General features: G+C 47.7%; 2 protein-coding genes across 11 annotated transcripts in view; one reads left to right on the top strand and one right to left on the bottom strand.

Annotated features, from left to right (window-relative positions):
• CIZ1 (CDKN1A interacting zinc finger protein 1) overlaps positions 1-10,149 on the bottom strand; it is a 30,303-nt gene extending 20,154 nt beyond the window's left edge. Inside the window, exons 1-9 of one of the 5 annotated variants that reach the window (XM_076074726.1) lie at positions 9,794-10,147; positions 9,531-9,677; positions 7,457-7,530; positions 6,895-7,098; positions 5,837-6,603; positions 4,579-4,683; positions 2,966-3,119; positions 1,539-1,626; positions 227-297 (exon numbers count right to left, since the gene is read on the bottom strand). In XM_076074726.1, coding sequence (XP_075930841.1) covers positions 227-297; positions 1,539-1,626; positions 2,966-3,119; positions 4,579-4,683; positions 5,837-6,603; positions 6,895-7,098; positions 7,457-7,520 — 1,453 coding nt within the window. In that variant the 5' untranslated portion in view covers positions 7,521-7,530; positions 9,531-9,677; positions 9,794-10,147. Of the gene's footprint in view, positions 1-226; positions 298-1,538; positions 1,627-2,965; positions 3,120-4,578; positions 4,684-5,836; positions 6,604-6,894; positions 7,099-7,456; positions 7,531-9,530; positions 9,678-9,793 lie in introns of all 5 variants that reach the window. The other 4 variants (XR_012947159.1, XM_076074727.1, XM_032973220.2 and 1 more) reach the window with 4 other exon arrangements.
• A 1,357-nt stretch (positions 10,150-11,506) lies between these two features.
• Positions 11,507-20,349, top strand: part of SARDH (sarcosine dehydrogenase) — a 103,267-nt gene continuing 94,424 nt past the window's right edge. Inside the window, exons 1-4 of one of the 6 annotated variants that reach the window (XM_032973225.2) lie at positions 11,626-12,024; positions 15,037-15,146; positions 16,244-17,095; positions 18,720-18,898. In XM_032973225.2, coding sequence (XP_032829116.2) covers positions 16,756-17,095; positions 18,720-18,898 — 519 coding nt within the window. In that variant the 5' untranslated portion in view covers positions 11,626-12,024; positions 15,037-15,146; positions 16,244-16,755. Of the gene's footprint in view, positions 11,604-11,624; positions 12,025-13,249; positions 13,267-15,033; positions 15,147-16,243; positions 17,096-18,719; positions 18,899-20,349 lie in introns of those variants that run through there. The other 5 variants (XM_032973223.2, XM_076074728.1, XM_076074729.1 and 2 more) reach the window with 5 other exon arrangements.

Below are 20,349 nucleotides of genomic sequence, written 5' to 3'. Positions count from 1 at the left end.
GTCAAGAGCCAGGAGGTACAATGTTTGGGTCTCGAATTGCCAGTGTAGCTGTACAAACCATGTACGTATCATGCATGGATGCGAACACGAGCGATTCATTCATTATTTTTGCGTGCATCATACCAACTAACTTAGACCAATGTGTACGTGTATGCGGGGGGGGGGGGGGGGGGGGGGTGTGCGCATGGATGTTTACGCTTGTGTCAAGAGGTTTCATTTCCCCCACCGTTGTCGCCTTTGTTCCCAGCTTTGGCCGAGTCATCGGAATGCTTCTCCAAATCCTTCGCTCCGTCACAACTGTGAACATTACAAAAAAATAAAAAAACCTGCAAACGATTCTGTTCAATGGACCGTTGAAACGATCTTGGTCTCTAATATCTGGCAGTTTACCAGCATTGCTTTAAGGAAGCCAAGACTTTAATGAGACACTGTGTGGAAACCAGTCCAGTTTGTTTGCACTTAATCAATACTGCTGAAATGATTAACTCCCAGAAGGCCATATGAAGAAGACATTGTTTTTTTGTGTTATTTATTTTCTCCACAACAATGCTAATGATTATTTGGAGTAATTTGTTTTATAATTGTACTTAAAATTTGGACCCATGTTTTAAAGAGAGGGTCCTTATCTTCAAAATCTGGCAGTTCAACAGCATTTTTGCAAGCAAGCATGACTGCTGATAAGCCACTGTGATGAAACCAGTCCAGTTTGTTGAATCAATGGTGTTGAAATTATTTACCCCTAGTAGGCCGTAGGGCCGATGGATTGTGCAAATAATAACTTTGATATTGTTTTGTGGAGACAGATATGTCAAGGAGATATTGTCTTCTTGTCTCTGTTGTTACATATTTTTTCAACAAAGACAGTATTGATTATTTTGACTCCTAAAACAGTGAGGTTTTCCTGGGTACAAAAATATATTACTGCCATTATGAGAAGCCTCACTGAGAAGCATTAGGTCAGCATTGCTAAGCTCACAAATGCATTGAGTGAAGTTAACCTTCGCAATTTACCTGGGGCCAGAGATGGAAGATCCACATTACGAAGTTTGAGGGATATTATACTGTCACTGTCAACTTCTTTGAATTGTTAAGTCAAGCGACTGGACCACTTTTTTACTGACCTAAGATAATAAGAAACTTTCATTTTATAAAGTTTAATTCATGCGAATAGGATCCATTAACGCTGTACATTAATTATATATAAGGACCCAAATCCAGTATACAGCCACTACTAAGCAAATGAAAATCCTACTACCAGGCAAAATACAAAAAGAATAAACAAATAAAGAAATGGCAAATGATGATCAAAGTGAAATAGGTTCAACCGAGATGACGCTGGCCAGGACATCAACTCCTGTTTTCACAATCTGTCCTCCCAAATGACAAAGTCCTGCCATGTAACATGGGCATTATCATCAAACATTACTGGTTCTACTACAATGGGCTACAAAAAGAAAACGTGGTAATGCATGGGTGTTTATAAAACACAGAATACCTGGTTTACAAAGAGGAAGTGGATTGGCATCTGCGAATCTTACGTCTGTAGCTTGGCTTTCTTTTCTGGGGGTGCTTCTGAGCCGTGTTTTCCTGCTATGCTTATCTGAGAATCCCCAGTTCCCCCGACACCTGACAAACACAGACACAACAAGACACAAATCAGGTTACCAATAAGGTATCCTTGGGCTGCACCCATCTCAGGCCTCGATGTGGCGGTAACTACATTGACACGCTGCTAACCTCTCACAATACACTGGCCAGCTCAACAGCTTTGGGGTGCCCTCGATCTTCCTTCCCTAACCCCGCCCACTTACCCTTGGGGCTGCACCCATCTCAGGCCTATACAACACCCTGCTGCTGCTGCTGCTTCAGCAGCTCTCATGTTATATTTTTTTCACCTGAGGACAATTGCCCGTGTTGCGATCGAAACAGTCGTGATTTATTATAATTTTTCTATCTACATGACTTTACCAAAAGATCCAAAGAGTATGATAAACATTGTTTAGTTTTATCCGTATATTTTAAGTGATTTGCTTACCTTTCCTATACTTTGCACTATCGTGTTTTTGTATTGCTTGTTGTTGTAACTTTCTGATCCGACCCTACTGGACATGTGAAAAAGAGCTTAATAGCTAATCGGATTACTCCTCCAGTATAAATAAAGATTCTGATTGATATTTAAGTGAAGTATTCCTGCACAGATGACCCCCAATGGGTTGTTAAACAAACACGTGGCTTGAAAAATGGGACGTTTCTCAACCTGCACACATAAAATCAGAGCAGTTTTAATTCCGTGTGTTCTCGTGTTTGGCCATCTAGCACCCATGTCGACACCCTTTGTTAACCTCCACTCAACAGGAAGTCCCTCATTGTTCTCTGCTGCTCTTTTTTCCTGGAACTCTCCCCCCCCCCCCCCAGTGCCAATTCCATCCACCTGATGAACCAGTCCACTTCTCCCTTGCCTACCACTGCTCCTTCTATACCAAGGGCCTTACTTCCCACTTCCTATCGTGCAGCCTCCTTACCCCTCCTCACAAATATTTATTTCGCTTCAAACACGTGCACGTCGCCTCACCCCAATATATGCACTACGTTTTGAAACGAGGTAACATTTGGACGCAACGTAAATACAAATTGCATTGTATAGTTATTTCTATACAAATTACATTTATATTGCACCCACAACTTAACAAGATGCCTCAGAGCACAATTTTGTAGACTAGGGGACCCCTAATGGTAGATTGTTTTGTAACGCAAGCCCCAGTGGTATATGACACGATTGCGCGAGACAGGGCAATATTTTTCAAAGGAAGATTTACGACGCTAAGGGAGGAAACAAGGTTGTTGAAAAACGTCAGTGCTGCAATGGCAAAGGTTTTTGCACCTCATCGTATTCTTGTTCATGTATAAACGTGTCAACATCTCTACACCTCCGGCAGCCTAAATTCACCCATCCCGCCCCACCTACCATGCGTTCTTCCTCTGGAGGCGGTGCCCCCGTGCCCGTTGGCAGACTGTGACCGCTTGTCCGAGGCAGACGTGTTGAATCGGCCTCTGCTGCTGCGCGTCTGCTCACCGTGAGCACGGCTACGAGACGATACACGGTTGTCCCGCTCGTAAGGCTGTGACGACAGCAGTGACAGTGCGGAGGAAAAACGAAATGCTGATCATATGACATCCATGGAGATCAAATGTCTCGTACTCCACTGTAATCCACTATTATAGTGTCTCTCCACTGGTGGATGAAGATACAGTAAGCCCTTGGTAATTCGACACATGGAGCTCTGGTCTTGCCGAATTATCTAATATTCCGAATTAAGTACAATTGTACTCCCCAGTGCCTCCTGCCAGGCGTACTGCAGCGTGTTGAAAGTCCACACCGCGAACATTAATGCAAGCTGCACGCTCATGTTTGTACCACTAATATACTGCACTATCAAAGTCAACAAAATTTGCAGCGATGATCCTCTTCTCTACCTTTTTGGAGCTGCTAGGATCCTCCAAGGTTAAGGCTCCCTAATCTTTTCCCGGCCTTTAATGATGTCGTAACAGGTACTTGATTTTACGTCAAACGCTTCACACACCGTACGCATTGACACACCTGCGTCAATTCTATCCCAAAACTTTGGATTTGTCTCACAAACTAAGGGATTTATACTTCAGTCCCTTTCAGTTACTTCTTCATGTAGGTGTAGACGACATTTCTGAGAGGGTTGGCTTGCACAGAGTGCATAAACAAGGTAAAATCCAAAGCAACGGGTCTGCACTAACGCTCACCACGTGCGCCGCCACTAGACTGAGTCATTATTTTGGTCGTGGTGGGCGGCGTCGCTCCAAGTGTATGCCGAAATTGGACTATTCGGTACAGCAATTTGGCTCATGGCGAATTACTAATACAGCGTGTGTGTGCCGAAAGCGCAGCCATGCCAAATTATCCCCAATAATGAATTACCAAATGCCAAGATAATGAGGTTTCACTGTACCTCCTTCACCATCATGATGAGACATTGTCTAGCCACTGTTCTTTACATCTGCATGAGATTTTTCCTATGCACTGCTCAATGAAGGCCTCCCCATGCCATCACCATCCCTCTCCATTCTTTGATGTGGCAATCCATTTCACTCGACTCATTACTCCAATTCACATACACAAGTATATACATCTATAAAGATACCTGTGTAGCCTAAATAACTCTTTAAAATGCTGTCAGTCAGAACCTGTTAAAATAAATAAAGTGTCAAAAAGCCCACAAGGGAGTGATGTGGCAAGTATCATGCCTGGCAACGTAAGCTGTTGCTAAGGCAAAAAAAAGTGGAAAATGCCAGGCCATTTCATGAGAACTGATGAGAGATGGACACAATAAACTGCACAAAGCAAAACAAGCATAGGAGGACCGTGTAAGAGATAGTGGTGAGATGAAATCACGAGTTCATAGGCCACTCCTGGTTAGGCACAACTTAGTAAAGAAACGAAAGAAAACTGGGGAAGATTTTTTTCCAGCAATTGAAAGTTTGAGGTCGACAACAACAATAACAACAAGCTTTAAACATGCAGTTGCCAACTGTAAATCAGCCACTTACCCCGACGCGCCTGCGCACTGGCAAGGGCAGGGGTGTGTGCAGCAAAGGCAGCACCGGCGGCGCCGCTGCCGGCCGTGGCATGTCGGGTTCGCCCAGCAGGCTCGTCTGCGGGTGTAGTGTCTTCAAAAATTACTCACACCGACACGTTGTAACAAGTCACCTGCTTACACTTTATTCACCTGTTCTTGCGCCAGTTATAGGCACTCCTTTAACTATCTGTACGGTCACATATACTTAACTTCTCCCCGCTATTATCTATCCTGCACCTCACTTATCCTGCACTCAGTAGCTCTGCTCTCAGCGACTCCGCACACAGCGCCTTCGCGCTCAGCGACTCCGCACACAGCGCCTCCGCACTGAGCTACTCCGCACACAGCATCTTCGCACTCAGCGAATGCTGCACACAGCAACTTTGTATCTCCACCGCTGCCCTCACCTACACTCCCTCAGACCCGCTCACCCGTCTGTCCCGGGCGGGGGGTTCAGCCAACACCCGCCCAGCGACGGCGTGAGGGTTGAGGTCCCGTTGATGGCTAGAGCGGCAGCGGCGAGGTGTCTTCACTCTTGGTTCCTGGCAACAACCCCTTTCGCTCACACACTCCTGCTTATATCCCCCTGCTCATCCCTAGTCCTTACGTGCTTTCACTTAAGCTGCCGCCAGGCCGGCACCAGTTGTCCCATTAATTTCTTATCATAACCCACCATCTCCTGTCTCCTAGGTGCCAACCTCCGGTCACAGCGTAGCACCTGTTCGACCTCGGCTGCACTCGCTTCTCCCCGCTTCTCCTCTTAATTACTGGCGGTTTGTCTGTGCAAACCTCATGTTGCAACGCGCACACCTGTTTGCCCTCCGTTGCACCCGTTTAACTGTGCGCACCGCGTATTTATCTTCTCTACGTGAGAACCTATTAACAGTAAATAGTGTCAAAAAGCCCACAAGGGAGGTGTGGCAAGTATCATGCCTGGCAACTTTAGCTTCTGCTAAAACAAAAAAAAAGTGGAAAATGCCAGGCCATGTCATGAGAACTGATGAGAGAGGGACACAATTAACTGCACAAGGCAAAATAAGCAGAGAAAGACCGTGTAAGAGATAGTGGTGAGATGAAATCAACGAGTTCATAGGCCACTCCTGGTCAGGCACAACTTAGTAAAGGAACGAAAGAAAACTGGGGAAGATTTTTTTCCAGGAATTTAAAGTTTGAGGCCGACAACAACAAGCTTTAAACAAGCTGTTTCCAACTGTAAATCAGCCACTTACCCCGACACGTCTGTGCACTGGCAAGGGCAGGGGTGTGTGCAGCAAAGGCAGCACCGGCGGCGCCACCGTCGGCCGCGGCATGTAGGGGTCCCCCAGCAGGCTCGTCGGCGGGTATGGGTTTAACTGCGGTGGCGGCACCAGGGGTGGTGGCGAACCGAGCAGCCCCCGCCCGGAATGTGGCACCTCTGGAGCCTGCTCGTAGGCCGTCCCATATGGGGCCGACGCTCTCTCGTACTGGTCGGGCCCCGTCATCTCGTACTCGCCGCTGTCCGCAGCAGGCGCGTAGCTTTCACGGTCGTACGCGTCGCGTTGGTAGGGGTCGCGTTGGTAGGAGTCACGATCGTATTGCTCGCGATCGTAGGTGTCGCAATCGTAGTTGTCACGATCGTAGGGGTCTCCCGCATTGCTGCCACCATCCAACGGTGTCGCTTTGTGGCCGTACTCAAAGCGTTGCTGCGTGTGATGCTGCGTGTGATGTTGCGTAACATAGTCGTCGTTGGAGGGCACGCGGTCGTAAGAGTGCGAGTCTTGCACCTCTCCGTACAGGGGTGCGTCGTCGCCACGCCCACCGTAGTCTTCGTCGTGGGCGGCCATGCGGTGTTTCAGATGCATGGGCCGGGGCTGGTCGGGGGGCGGGGGGCGCAGGCCCAGTGGGGGAGGAGGGCTGAGTGCACGCCCTTGCCGCGGAGGCAACTCTCTTCCGCCGAAGCTGGTGGAGTGCAGGAAGAGGTCCTCATGCCCAGGAGCCGGCCCCAGGATGCCCACTCCTGGAGATAAAGCACAGATTGTGTGCTGTGTACAGCGTAAATAGTGGTGTGTGTGCTATGTATGCTGTGCTGTGAAGAGTACGGTGTGTGTTGTGTATAGTGTGCTGTTAACTGGGTAAGATGTGGTATATAGTTTGGTTCGGTGTGTTCCATCTACAGTGCGTTGCATGTTGTATATCGTTCGGCGCGATTGGAGTGTAGGTGGTGTGCAAAGTATGGTGCGCACTGTGCCGATTGTGGCATTATTACGTTGTCCGACGTGGTTGCCGTGCGAATGCCGTGCTAGCGTACCTGATCGCGGGTCTGGCATTCCGGAGAACTCAACGTGGTGTCGCCCACCCATTGCAGCGGCGGTGAGTGGGTGCGCTTGCCGCGGCAGCATTTCCCTCGGCGGCCTGCCGAGGATCGGCGGGCGCCCAAAACCCAGCGGCGGCTGCTCGTCGAAGTGCGGGAAGAGCTCCTCGTGCCCTGGAACCGGCCCCAGGATCCCTTCCCCTGGAGATTCGTGGCCACCATCACGGTGAGCATGGTTAGTATGTGTTCTGCACCTAGTAGAAAGCTGCAATTTTACGTGAATATCCTTATGTTGAATCGTTGTGTGTGAAAAAAGAGCTCCATAGCTCATCGGATTTCTCCAGGATAAATAAAGATTCTCATTCTGAATGGTTGACTTCTGCAAATAACACAAGTGAAAAGGTGCAAACTGTCCCGTCGCCAATGTGTTTTCATGCTGTACTGGAGCGAAATGTCAGATGTCACGCCAAATAAGATGCAGAAAAACCTGGAACACGCCGCGCAGCAATAACGCACAAATATATAAAATCTACACAGGAGTAAAATTATCCCCAATTACCTTTTTTGCTGGGCAGCTGAATTGTAAACATGTTGTCAAGGAGGCTGGGAATTCGTTTTGCCATAACTGCAATCCTGCAGGCACACGTTACACACACACACCAGGCCACTCATTGAGTAAATTGCAACAACCTTGGTAGGCCACAAATCTCAGCCAGCATGTGAATTGTTACGGCAGCTCATGTCATCAGTGGCTGGTCAAACAACCAGACCTCAAAAGCTAAGCAAGGTCAAGCATGGTTAGTACTTGGATGGCAGAGTACTTTTAAACCAGGTGTTGTTGTAGGCTTGGGTTGCAAGGTGATTGGGGGATGGTAGTACAGCTTGTCGCAGTTGACAATATGCCCATTCAGACACCTCTACACAGCAGACTAGTTTTATTTGCTTAATAATGGGAACTGTGCCATCACCAAGCAACATACATTCAGTCAATGTGACTGTAGAGCTCCTGCTATTGAAATCAATAAATCATTATTGATATAGCACATTTCACGTAAATGGTATTTCAGAATTTTTTATAAAATGAAATAAGAATCTTCAAAAACGTAGAATGCATGAATTACAAGACGTTCACATACCTGTCAACCCCTTATCAGTGCCGACCTTATTCAAATTCAGACCGTATAGGTCACCCCGTGCCCTTATAAATTTCAACGTTTATCCTAGTAAAGTCCCATCACAAGGGAGAAACACAAACAAATACAGGTTTTTTTTGCCGGTATTGAAACGGCTGTACGCCGCATGGGCCTGAAAACTCAAATTCCCTGCACAAGGATACGGGGTATAAATCGTATGGGTTGACAGGTAAAAAGCAACAAAGCAATGTCAGCATGAACAAGAATGGGATAACTACCGTCTGGGTGGGATCTGAAACAAATCCGACTGACCCCACAGAACAAGAGCAGCCGTTGTTGTTGCTAAGCTACCACTACTCATACAGAGCTCAATGTTTCTGCAAAGAATTACGTTGTAAACATTCTAAACTCTGAATAAAAGACGTAACTCAAGAAAAGTATTCTTGGGTCTTTCGGTAAAGTCACGTAGATACGTTCAAAGAAATATTTTTTCTCCTGATGACGATTGTTTGTGTTGTGATAGAAACGTCGTAGTTTTTTTAAATTTTCTTTTAACCTATCTACGTGATTTTACCGCAAGAACCAAGAACATGAATTCCTGCAGTCACGAAAGCTTTAAGTCAAGATTTTTGAAAAATGTCTCTCTTATTTTTAGAGCGGGTAAACCGACACACGTCCAAAAGACGCGCGGCGTGATAGTTAGCTTTTAAACAGTTTGCTGATTAGCAGTTTTAAAAAGGGCATATGAATAAGTTACCTTATAGTAGTTACTTAATAACTAACACACTCTTCAATAACACAAACGTATTATGAAAATAAACGCATTTAAGTTAAAAATAAAAATATATACTTTGCAATGCATTGATGGGATGTTTATTCAAGGTACAACGCACCTAGGTAATGCATTCCTGGGCCGAATGACCATGTCAAAAGGAGTAACCGCCCTACATTCCTGAGGAAGAGAAGTCTAAGAAATAAGATGTGCTTGTGCACCACTGCCCAAACAGTAGCACCACCAAATGTTAAATCAATGTCCTTCCATCGTCACCGAATAAGCCAATTTAACACGTGCAGATAATTGCAAAGGCAGCTGCCCATTTGCAACGCGCATTCTTTAAAAATACTCTAATAAATCGATTTATAAAAAATGAGACATATATGCATAATTAATAAGAGTTCGCATCGCAAAGAATCAAGAAGCCCGCGATTTTTTACACGGAGCGCGGATTTTTGGAGTTCAGTACAGTATCACGAAATGTGGCGGAGAGTTTGTAATTGTCAACATACACCCTACATGCACACATCAATTGATGCAATAATGCACAAACATCTTTAATATTCTCGGGGTTCAATGACATTTCCTAAGGCTCAGGACAGCGAGATGAAGGAGGAACCTCTAAGGCGCTTCAAAAAGCCACATGGCGCAATCGTATTGCCTCAGGCGCACAAGACCAAGGCCTCGTAGATACTAAGGGTTCACAATGAATGCCTGAAATGTACCTGTTTAAATCCACATTGTTTAAACTCGAGTAGAGTGGCGACGCAGTGGATCACACACCACGACACGAATCCGGGTAGCACGAAACGCGTTCGACTCCTGACCGCGGCTATCAGCAGTGGCGAGAAACGTCTGAACCGGGCCTGGGCCTAGCTGCCAAACAACGTACGGCGACCAGCGTGAACGGTGGTCAACATCCAGCACATGGATTGCAGAATTGATATTTTAGAATTATGTTCGCTTCCAGCATATCGCAAATGATTACCGTAAGTAGGTCGCTGGGAGGTCGACGAGAGACACCGGGCCAGTCCTAACGATAGACGCAAAGGATTTCCTGCAGGAAAATTAGGCAAGACCGAGGTCCCGCAAGGGCCAACCGGGAGTGGGGGTCCTCTGGGGTCCGCTATTCCCACAATCTCTGCACTGGCGGCACAAATGAGAGGCGTTGTTCAGATACTCAACTTTGTGAGTGATTTTGATCTAAACTAATGCTTGTTTTAAGAAGGTAATTGCTTGCGCGCTCTGCCCCTGGAAGGGAGAGAGATGGCTTCCGTCCAACAGAAGCAGTCGGTGGGCGGGTTAAACCAACTGCGCGGCGACACAAGGGGCGTGCTGGGGTTGACTCTGGGGGGGTGCGCGTGTCGTGATGGACTGGTCCAACCCGCTTTATTTCGACTTGGGGAGGAGGAATCCGATGAGCCATGAAGCTCTTGTTCCACAGACATCCAGTAGGGGCGGGTCAGCAAAGTTACAACAGCAAACAATAGAACGATTGGAGTGCAAAATAGATCAAATGGTTGAGCAAGTCACTAAATCTAAATAAAAATGCATTTATGATATAAGTGCGATTTATGAACATTGGGAAAGGCAACAAAATCAACAACAAAGCAGTCCCAGACCACACCAAGATAACGCGCAGTCCTCCGAGTATTACGATGTCCATTTCCCCTGGATGACGGTGACCTTGAGGTCACACGAAGCAACACGGAACAGGTTGGCCACCGCGAAAATGGAGAGCTGAATGGAGTTCAAAAGAGCTCCCAAACATTCACTGCTTGTGAAAGACAAAACACAGCGAGATCCCTGGCGTTTGACCTTCCACGAAGCTCACGGTCCACCCTAAATCGCAATCCACTGCACAAACCAAGGCAGCAATAGACGCGGATACCTGATGCACAAATGTAAAGTTTAAAACTGGGATCATCCAGAACAGACCGTACACTACGTGATCACGACATGCAACCTTGGCAGACTTCTGTCTGACTCTCATGCGGGAATCTCGTAGCGGAGAGAGCGCCTCGTAGCGGCCAAAGGCTAAAGAAACAAAATAAGCGGAGCTTTTAGTTTATGACATTTTTCCAAAAAAATATTAACGTGGTCGCGTGGATTTTTCTTAGGGTCCTCCGATGTCTCCCTCCACATTTAGAAACATGCGTTTAGATTATGTCGCTGCTGCTATAAATTTCCACATTATGATCATGGTGGTGGTGGTGGTGATAAATAACTTCCACACGTGCTTGCACCGCCATCTCCTGGCGAACTAGGGTGTGTGGCGGTGGTCGAAACGTGATTTTTGTTATTTTATTTTTTAACCTACGTGACTTTACCCAATAGAACCAAAGAGTGTGTGTGGCTCCTCCTCGACACGCATGGCCAGCTTGTTAGGTTCCACCAGCCCTCCTCCTGCTTCAAAGGAGATGGAACACGGCCAAGGAGCCACCCCACTGAGCGATCAGCTCTTGTTCAGAGGAGAACTGGCCACTCATCGATATAGCTCATCGAAGTGATTTATCACCACCACCATGATCATAATGTGGAAATTTATAGCGGCAGCGACATAATCTAAACGCATGTTTCTAAATGTGGAGGGAGACACCGGAGGACCCGAAGAAATATCCACGCGACCACGTTAATATTTTTTGGAAAAATGTCATGAACTAAAAGCTCCGCTTGTTTTGTTTCTTTAGCCTTTGGCCGCTACGAGGCGCTCTCTCCGCTACGAGATTCCCGCATGAGAGTCAGACAGAAGTCTGCCAAGGCTGCATGTTGTACCGGGGGATCCTTGTCTGTGCTGTGTAAGCATGAGAGCATGCGTGCGTGGCGTTTGCGTTTGTCTCGTGCGTGTACCACGTTCTGGGCCTGGCGCGTGTACAGCGTAGCGGGGAGACGTCAAGAAGCGCTGCTGCGCCTTAGAATCCGCATCTCGGGGCATCACTCCCAACTCAGCAGCAGCAGCACCCAGTTATTTAATTCCCTGCTTCCACCAATGGTCGTAAAGAGTACGGGGCACAACCCCCCCAAACAGTCCCGGGGAGTGGCATTGGTCTCAAGAGCTGCTCCGTCCCCCCTCTCCTGGCTCTCCAGGCTGGTGGTGGTGGTGGTGTTGTTGTTCTCTCGCGACGTTGTTCCACCACCGCCCCGTGACTCCCGCAGCGCCCTCGCTCGCTCCGTGCTGGCTGCTGTGCGGGCGGGCGAGCGAGCGAGATTCCTTTCCCGGTAAGTTGTTAACAACATCTGTCTGCTCAACTTCTTTCGCTCCGTACGTAGGCGACCGCGCTCATCGGAGATGCGGGGAAAGGGGGCTGACAGACGAAACGCACACACGCAAAAACCAAGTTATTGAGCTCTTGCAATCCTCCGTAAAGTTAGACAGAGCCCAGAGCTCGTTTTCTCTCGTCCAACGGCGACTTGGGTTGCGCGCGACTTGGGTTGCACGCGACTTGGGTTGCACGCGACTTGGGTTGCACGCGACTTGGGTTGCACGCGACTTGGGTTGCGCGCGACCGAGCCGCGTGAAACTGGAGCGCGTCTGCGTGGAAGATCGCGCATGCAACGAGTCGGGACGTCCACGTGGAAGCAGACGACACTCAAAGCTGCCCGGTTTCGAAAGCAACAGATCGCGCTGATATCCAGCAGCAAGAAACCCCTGTTGACCATGAAATGGATAACTGTATGCCATGCGTCCATGGTAAATTCGCTGTGGTACTCAAACTGTTTGGTGCTGGGAACGTTGTTTTCCAACGTTGTAGCGACGTGGAGGCGACTGGCCACCGGTGAGCAAGTGCCTGGGGTCACCCTAACTGCTTGATGCTGAATTCTGGGGTAGTTAGGATTTGGATGCCATACCCCAGATGACTGCAGTACAGTGTTCTGTCAGCCGAACGTGTGCTTTATATGATGGGCGCCACGGTGGCTATGAGATGTTGACTACCTCGCCAGGTGTACAGGAGATCGTGGGTTCGATCCCGACCCTGACGCCTGCTGCTGCTGCTGTATATTTGTTGGAGTTTGCGTGTCTCTCTCTCTCCCCTGTAGTCGCGTGGATTTTTCTCCGGGTCCTCCGGTTCTGCCCGACACGTTCAGAAACGTGTTTGAGTGTTTGGCTGTTATAGATGTTTACATGTTAATTATCTTTGTTGAGCAATCATTTGTGCCCAGGTCGCTTATGAAACGGAGCTATATAGCTCAGTGGGCCTTACCTGGTAAAATAAAACATAGTTTAATAGTTTGATATCGTAGCAGTAAATGCGAATATCCAACACCATGGAATAATGTAATTACCACCATCGCCAACAATGAGTATTGGCCATGCTTGTTTGAGGAGGGATACATCTTCACATTGTTAATGTTATTTATGCGACGCTGATATTCTTAAATCTTCAACAGAAATCGGTGTGTTCTGCAGACTCGGTGTGCAGCTGATGCCAGCGCGTCCCTACTGCTAAGCACACTCAGCTGGTGTGTTCACTCCACTATCTATTGATGAGTGCATCTCGCAGTTCACGTATTTTTGTTTGTTCTGATTGCTATATTTCGAAGATGTCATTTTGTTGACCCAGGCCACTTTTGCAAATGAGTCCCTTCTTTGTCTCTTTTGAGTTCCCTCGCCTGGTTCAACAAAGAAAGCAACTTTAAACTTGAACTGTCACTGCTTGGTGTTACGTGGCTTCAAGTTCCCCGTGGTCATTGTTGTCTGAAACGTGTGCACACCGAAAACAATGATTTCATCATCAGCCCCCACGGCCCATTGCGTCGCCACAATGCAATCCTGCTCCTGCTACACGTGAGCTGATCAACATACAGTACTGTATCTTCTTCTATGTTGTGGTCGTCTTCTCTCCGGGCCCTCCGGTTTTCACCTCCACATTTAGAATGAACATGCGTTTCGAGTATTTGGCTGCTAGAAATTTCGACGATAATGCCACTTCATTGAACTATCATTTGTGGCCAGGTCGCTTCTGAAAAATAGCTATTATATAGCTCAGCGGGCCTTACCTGGTCAAATACAAATGTTTCAATAGTTTTGTGCATTTTCTCCTTGGACTACAGGTTTGTCACGAGTCTTGTTATATCTTCTCGCAAGGTGCCCTGCACAAGCCCACTTTCCTTTAGTCCATGTCAGGTCTCTGATTTTAATCTGTTCTGTGTGCTCCTCTTTCTGCATCTCGGTGTCATGCTGCATTCTGTAGTCCCTCGCTTATTTGCATCCTTTTCTGGTTTCTTTGTCAATGCCCATGTTTCTAATCCATATTCATTTATTTAGTTTTCACTTGGAGGGACATACATATGAAGGAGCCATTGCGTATCTATTTTGCGATATTCTCCACAACAACGCTAATGATGATTGTGTTTTTAATTAGGATCCATATCTAACAGCGAGGGCCCGTCCCTACTACACCTGGTAGTTCACCAGCTTGATACAAGTGTGCCGTGTGTAGGTACTGAGGGGCACACACTATATTTGGAGGCAACGCGTTTAATAAGCAACTCACCGACCACTGGGTTCTGTTGTTACGTGTGGCTAGACTGTCCTAGACTGTTCACCGTGTGTCTGTGTGTGCGAGTTGACTATCACCGGGTCGGTAGCGCACTCGCTACGGGCCCACGCTCCCCCGACTAAACCCGCACGAAGAGCGGCGGCGGCGCCGGACGGCGGCGGCGGCGTCCTCCTGAGCAGTGGACCCCGACACGAGGGCACCCCCCCACCCCCTCCCCACCCCCTCCCCACCCCCTCCCCACCCCCCCCCACAGCCCCCCCAGCCTGGCTCTGTTGATGGGATATTGCAAGCTCAAAACCAGTACACAGTTTGCTTGTGTTCGATCCGTGCTATTGAATTTATGCCTTCCCAAAAGGATATAGGGCTTTACTCTTTGGTTCTATTGGGTGACTTTACCCATTAGAACCAAAGAGTATGGATCCTTACTGTCACGAAAGCTTTAAATCTAGGATATAGGGCTTATAGGTTGTGTAAATTATACTATTACTATACACTGATTGAAAACTTTCCTCTTTAGGCACAATGGTATAATAATGAATGCAGATTTTAATACTTGCATCGCTAAATACAGTTTAGTAAATCAAAGTGGTTGTCTATCTCCCATGCTTGCATCAATTGGATGAATCAGTTTTCGTTGATGCATCGCTCCAGCCCTACTGCTCTTCATCACACTATTCTGTGCATGCGTGTCACTTGTTACCCCTGTTTGTCTCTGCATCCGTGTCAGAAGCTCTTATGCCGGTTGAACTCCACTCGGGTTGCCTCATGCTCACTGACGTGTTCAGGATGCACTCCCGTTTGCCTGACTAATCCGAAAAAAAATCCACATCTCAGGCCTGTGTATGTATGCATGTTGAACTTCTTTCGCACCGTATATAGCCAACCATGCTAATGGGAGGTGTAGTGTTAAGTCTATGGGCAGTGTTGAGCCTATGTGTAGTGTAAGTCTATGGGCAGTATGTATGCATGTGTGTTGAACTTCTTTCGCACTGTATGTAACCAACCGTGCTAATCGGAGGAGACGGATTGGAATTGCGATTTTGTGGAGCATAGCAGCAGCATCTTTGGCTGTGATTGGTCACTGGCATGATGCCAAGCTGTGGCCTTCTCAGAGAGAGACATGTGTACAGCATAAATGTCTTGAGGCTATTTTCTTGCTCAGACATGCATTTTACCCAATCTAGCATCTTTACACTAAGTTCCCTTGCAAATATTCCCCTGGCCAGCATTGGAAATAAAAACAGCAATGCAGGCTACGGGCAAAGACCTGCTTGGAAAGTATTATAACAGACACACACACAACAAACAATTCATAATTGCATACAGTACGCACAATGTTTCATGCACATAATAAACACAATGCATAAAACTAAGCCATACGTACAATGCACGCATTACCCACATCATGTAATAAACCAAATACATAAAACACGTATAATAAGGCACGTTAAAATTATGATACATTACTGCGGCACAGTTTGGCGCCAGCTATCGTAGAGTGCGGTCGTGTCACTACGGTTTACTGCGGTGAGTAACAATGTCTTTAACAACAACGGCGCTACGCCTCTAAATAAAGTTTACGCTGAACTGCTTGCACGTTCTGAGATGCAGCAGTGATCGGGAAACTCATCCTGCGACTTGCAGACGTCTCGAAATGGGAAGGGGTTAATTTCTGAATCACGTTCAAGAAAACTTTTACAAACTGATTAGAGTAAAATGTAGCATGCCGCTTTGCGTAGGGCCTCACATCTATCGCCGTCTGCCAAAGCGGCACAGTGTTAATAGTGTCTCTTAGAAAGGTGTTAGCTGCCGTATTTGCTATACCAAATTCTCATGTGTGGACCTATTTGGTCCTAATATAGTTCAAACTCTTTGGACACAACAATGAAAAACTCTTTGAGCTCATGAAATAATGTTTTTTTCTCTTCATGGTCCAGATTGAGCCTTTGAAGACAGAGGAGGAAAGGTGAGTGGAACAAAAGGGCGAGAATCAAGGGAAGAAGCAGAAGACGGAAACAATTTAAAATTAGAACAACACAGAAATACAAGATAAAGAAAATGTGCAATAATAACTATAGAAGGTAAGAGGGCCAGGGAAACAAGAATAGAACTGTAATACAAATGTAAGTAACCATTTGGTAGAATATTCTAATAAATGTAGGATATAACTGCAATACAAGGAAATGAAATAAAAATCTGTAAAAGAAGCTCAAGCAAATAGATATTAACAAAGCACAAGCAGACAAAACGTTACGACAAGAAGATACAAGGCAAGGTGATAAGGTGGGAAGAGAGGACGATCAACAAAACCAAGCAATCACGAAACTGGTAAAACAATAACGGCATAAAGTAAAACGCAGGAACAATACCAAAGAGCTGAACACGTGGCGGGAAAACCAGAGTGCGCGGAGGAAGAGGACCGATCTGTCGCTGTCACTGACAACGAGAGATGGCACAGGTTTGCCGGATCCTCTCGCGGGGCCGGGGCTCGCTGAGCAGGGGAACGCGTGGCCTGTCCGCGGCGGCCTCGTCGGCCTCGTCGTCATCGTCGTCGCCACCGTCGGCAGGGAAGGCCGTGCCTTACGCCAAGACGCTGAAGGAGGACGGCGGCGGAGCGAAGGATCCCGGCGCTCCCAGCAAAGCGCTGCCGCGGCACGCGAGTGTCGTGGTGGTGGGCGGCGGTAGCCTGGGCTGCCAGACGCTCTACCACCTGGCCAAGGCTGGCGTGACGGACGCCGTGCTGCTCGAGAGGGACCGGCTCACCGCCGGCACCACCTGGCACACGGCCGGTGAGTGGGCTCAGCATTGTCATCGCCGTCGTTATCATCGTTATAATTATTATGGTCGTCGGCATTGTCGCCAATATCATCATTGTCATCAATATTGTCAATATGTGCGTTGTTGGACTTCTTTCGCCCCGTATGTAGCCAACCGTGCTAATCGTTGTCATCACGGTGGTTAATTTGGTGATGATTCTAGTTGGTTTTGAAGAAGAAAGACAAAACTTTAAGGTAACATGCCTCCCACCGACAGACAAATGTCCCCCTGCAAGCCGGCGCTACAGAAATCCTGAGCTGCAGGGGGGCAGCTGCCGCCGGGGGTCCGCTTGGAAAAACTGCGGCAGGGCTTGGGAATGGTTGAGATGCGGCGTAGGGTGCTTTGATTTTCTTAGACGTTGAAGCACCATTTACATGAAAATCCTTTTCCATATCTTTCACGGTAAGATAGATTCAGTGGCAGTGCTTTGCATTGGTAAGTCAACAGTTGCCCTGTGAAGAGTCTGGCCCTTGCCATTGCAACCAACGGGGTTAGGATCACGATTGGTGATGAGCAACATCCGTGTCCTTGTGTGCAGTGGTGACTGTAGGTCAGCAGTTCTCCTGCTGTGTTTGTTTCACCTGATGACGGTTTCTTGTGTTTCGATCAAAACGTCGTGATCTATTAATTTTCTATCTACGTGACTTTATCGAAAGAACCAAAGAGTATGGATTCCTGCAGTCACGAAAGATTCAAATCAAGATTGTATGATGCTGATGCATTGTTTATCGCAGCTGTGCTGTATCGCTCTTCAGGTACTGAATTAATTTCCAGCACATGGAACGAAAAGTCAGACATCATGCCAAACAACAATTGGGGCAACCCGGAAACTCATCGAAAAATTATGATGATGATGATGACGCTGCCGATAATAATGCAATGTATAATGTGCACAATATTTAACGTATATAGATGACCACGACTGAGTTGCGGAGTCAAGCTCAGTGTGGCTCGAAAAGCCAAGGGATAGAGGTGGAAGCCTGTAATGCCTCTTAAAAGTCGGCGTGGATTGAACGCTTACTGCTGTGAATGTGCAGCAGGAGGAGTATCGGCAGTGGGATGACAGTGGCCGCGTTCCACACGGCGGGGGGCTGCCGTGGAGAATCGACGCCCGGCAGTGGCGGGACTGCTCCTCGGTGTAGAGAGCAGGAGGAGGTTGTGAGTCGTGCTGATGCGAGCCATAGTGCGGGGTCTTCTTTTTCTCTTCATGGTCCACCGCAAAATCGCATCCACTGCACAAGCCATGGCAGCAGCAGATGTGGATGCCTGATGATGCAGAAATGGAAAATGTAAAACTCTCCAGGAGTGTTGTGACTGCGGTTATCCAGGACAGACCGTACAAACGCATAATGACGCAATGCCCGATCCACAAATATGAAGGAGACATCGCACTCCGCTACTCCTGACTCGGTTGTCTGACTTGACCCACCTGAATGTGAAATTGTAGTCGTTGCACTGCATCTACATCAGCCATACGAAAAAAGCGCAGGGTGACGTGAGGCAGAGAGAGAGAGACACGGCGGACGACCGAGCGTAGAGGCCGCGATGACAGAGGCACCGATGACGACGACGACGATGTTGTTGCCTGGGCCCCAGGCTTGCTATGGCAGCTGCGACCGAGTGACACGGAGGTGGAGCTGCTGAGGCACACGCGCCGCGTCGTCTCGGAAGATCTGGAGCGCGAGACGGGCCTGCACACCGGCTGGATCCAGAACGGGGGGCTCTTCATCGCCTCCAACCGCCAGCGCCTCGACGAGTACAAGCGCCTCATGTCCGTACGTGAGGGGCACGGCCGCCGCCGCCGCCGTCGCTGTCCGCGTGCTCGTTCCCCAACGCCTCCGCCGTGTGGGGATTTTTTGCGGGTTTTGCTGCGCGGCTCTGTGCGGTATTTTTGGGTTTTTTGCCGCGCGTGGCGTGCGGGCACGATGTCCGACGTTTCCATTCACATGCTTGGGAGCTTGTTCGGAAACTGATTAGAGTTCCAATTCAATTCCTCCTATCTCTATCGCTGTCTACCATATCCATAACTGTTTGCTATTATCTATCGCTGTCTCCTATACCTAACTCCATCTACCATCTCTAACACCTATTAATGACACTGACTCACATCTCCAATGCTGCCTCCGATCTCTAACACTGACTGCTATCTCCAACACCGACTATCTCCAACACTGACTTCTCTTTTACTGTGTAGGACACGTATTTTGGTTGTACTGCGTCTTGTTCGCCACGATGTCCGACGTTTCAGTCCGCATTCTGGGAGCTTCATCAGGAACTGAAGAAAGCAGATCACTTCGCTCCAGTTTAACCACATTTATAAAAAATTGATGGGCTGCCTCTAGGCACTCTGGTTTCCTCTCAGACAAAGCGCGGTTAACATCTCCCTTGCCTAGAATGCAGGAGGTCGTGGGTTCGATCCCGACCATGACACCTGTATATTTTGAGTTTTCATATTCTCCCTATGGTCGCGTGGATGTTTCTCTGGTTTTTCTCCAGTATTTCCCTCCACATTTAGAATCAACGTCACGCGTTTCGAGTATTTAGCTGCTATTGATTTACACGTGATAAGCCACTTCATTGAGTGATCATTTGTGGCCAGGTGACATCTGAAAAGGAGCTGCATAGCTCAGTGGGCCTTAACTGGTCAAATAAAAAGTTTAAATAAACAACATCTACTGGTCTACATCAGACATCAGCAGCTCCTCCTAGCTGAAGACCTTCCCCCAGCAATGGGAAGGTCATTGCAGGGATGCGCCTTTACTTTGAAATTAACATATCGTCGGATTTTCTTTGTTCAACCTGTTGGCGTGTGAATAACGATTTCCCATTTGTCTTCCATGCAAAGTGGTTCCCCTGTTGCCTTCATAACTCTTAGGAGTCTACGTAGATGGAAAGGGTACTCTGTCTTCACGGTGGAGTCAGCACATTCAGCCCACTGGTGTATTTATATAATGAAGTGCTTATCCATTTGTTTGTATTGTGTTGAACCATTAACCAACTGGATCAATATTTGAATCCAAAGAGCTAACAGTGACCGTGCACTCTTAAACCATCCACTTGTCGTTATTATTTGGCGGAGCACAAGCATCAACATTCGCGCATGCACACACGCACACACGGACTCCATGTTTAGCCTTCTAGACTGCCGGGGCAGATGCTGCTCGTGTGCGCCTTTGAAGTCCACAGTGGCCCATTTAGAGAGGTTAGTGGAGTCAACACAGCACGC

This window comes from Petromyzon marinus, chromosome 50 (genome assembly GCF_048934315.1).
Source record: "Petromyzon marinus isolate PM22_M1 ecotype Great Lakes invasive population chromosome 50, UKy_Petmar_22M1.pri1.0, whole genome shotgun sequence".
NCBI classification, from domain to species: Eukaryota; Metazoa; Chordata; class Hyperoartia; order Petromyzontiformes; family Petromyzontidae; genus Petromyzon; species Petromyzon marinus.
This window is presented reverse-complemented; position numbering and strand designations above follow the sequence as displayed.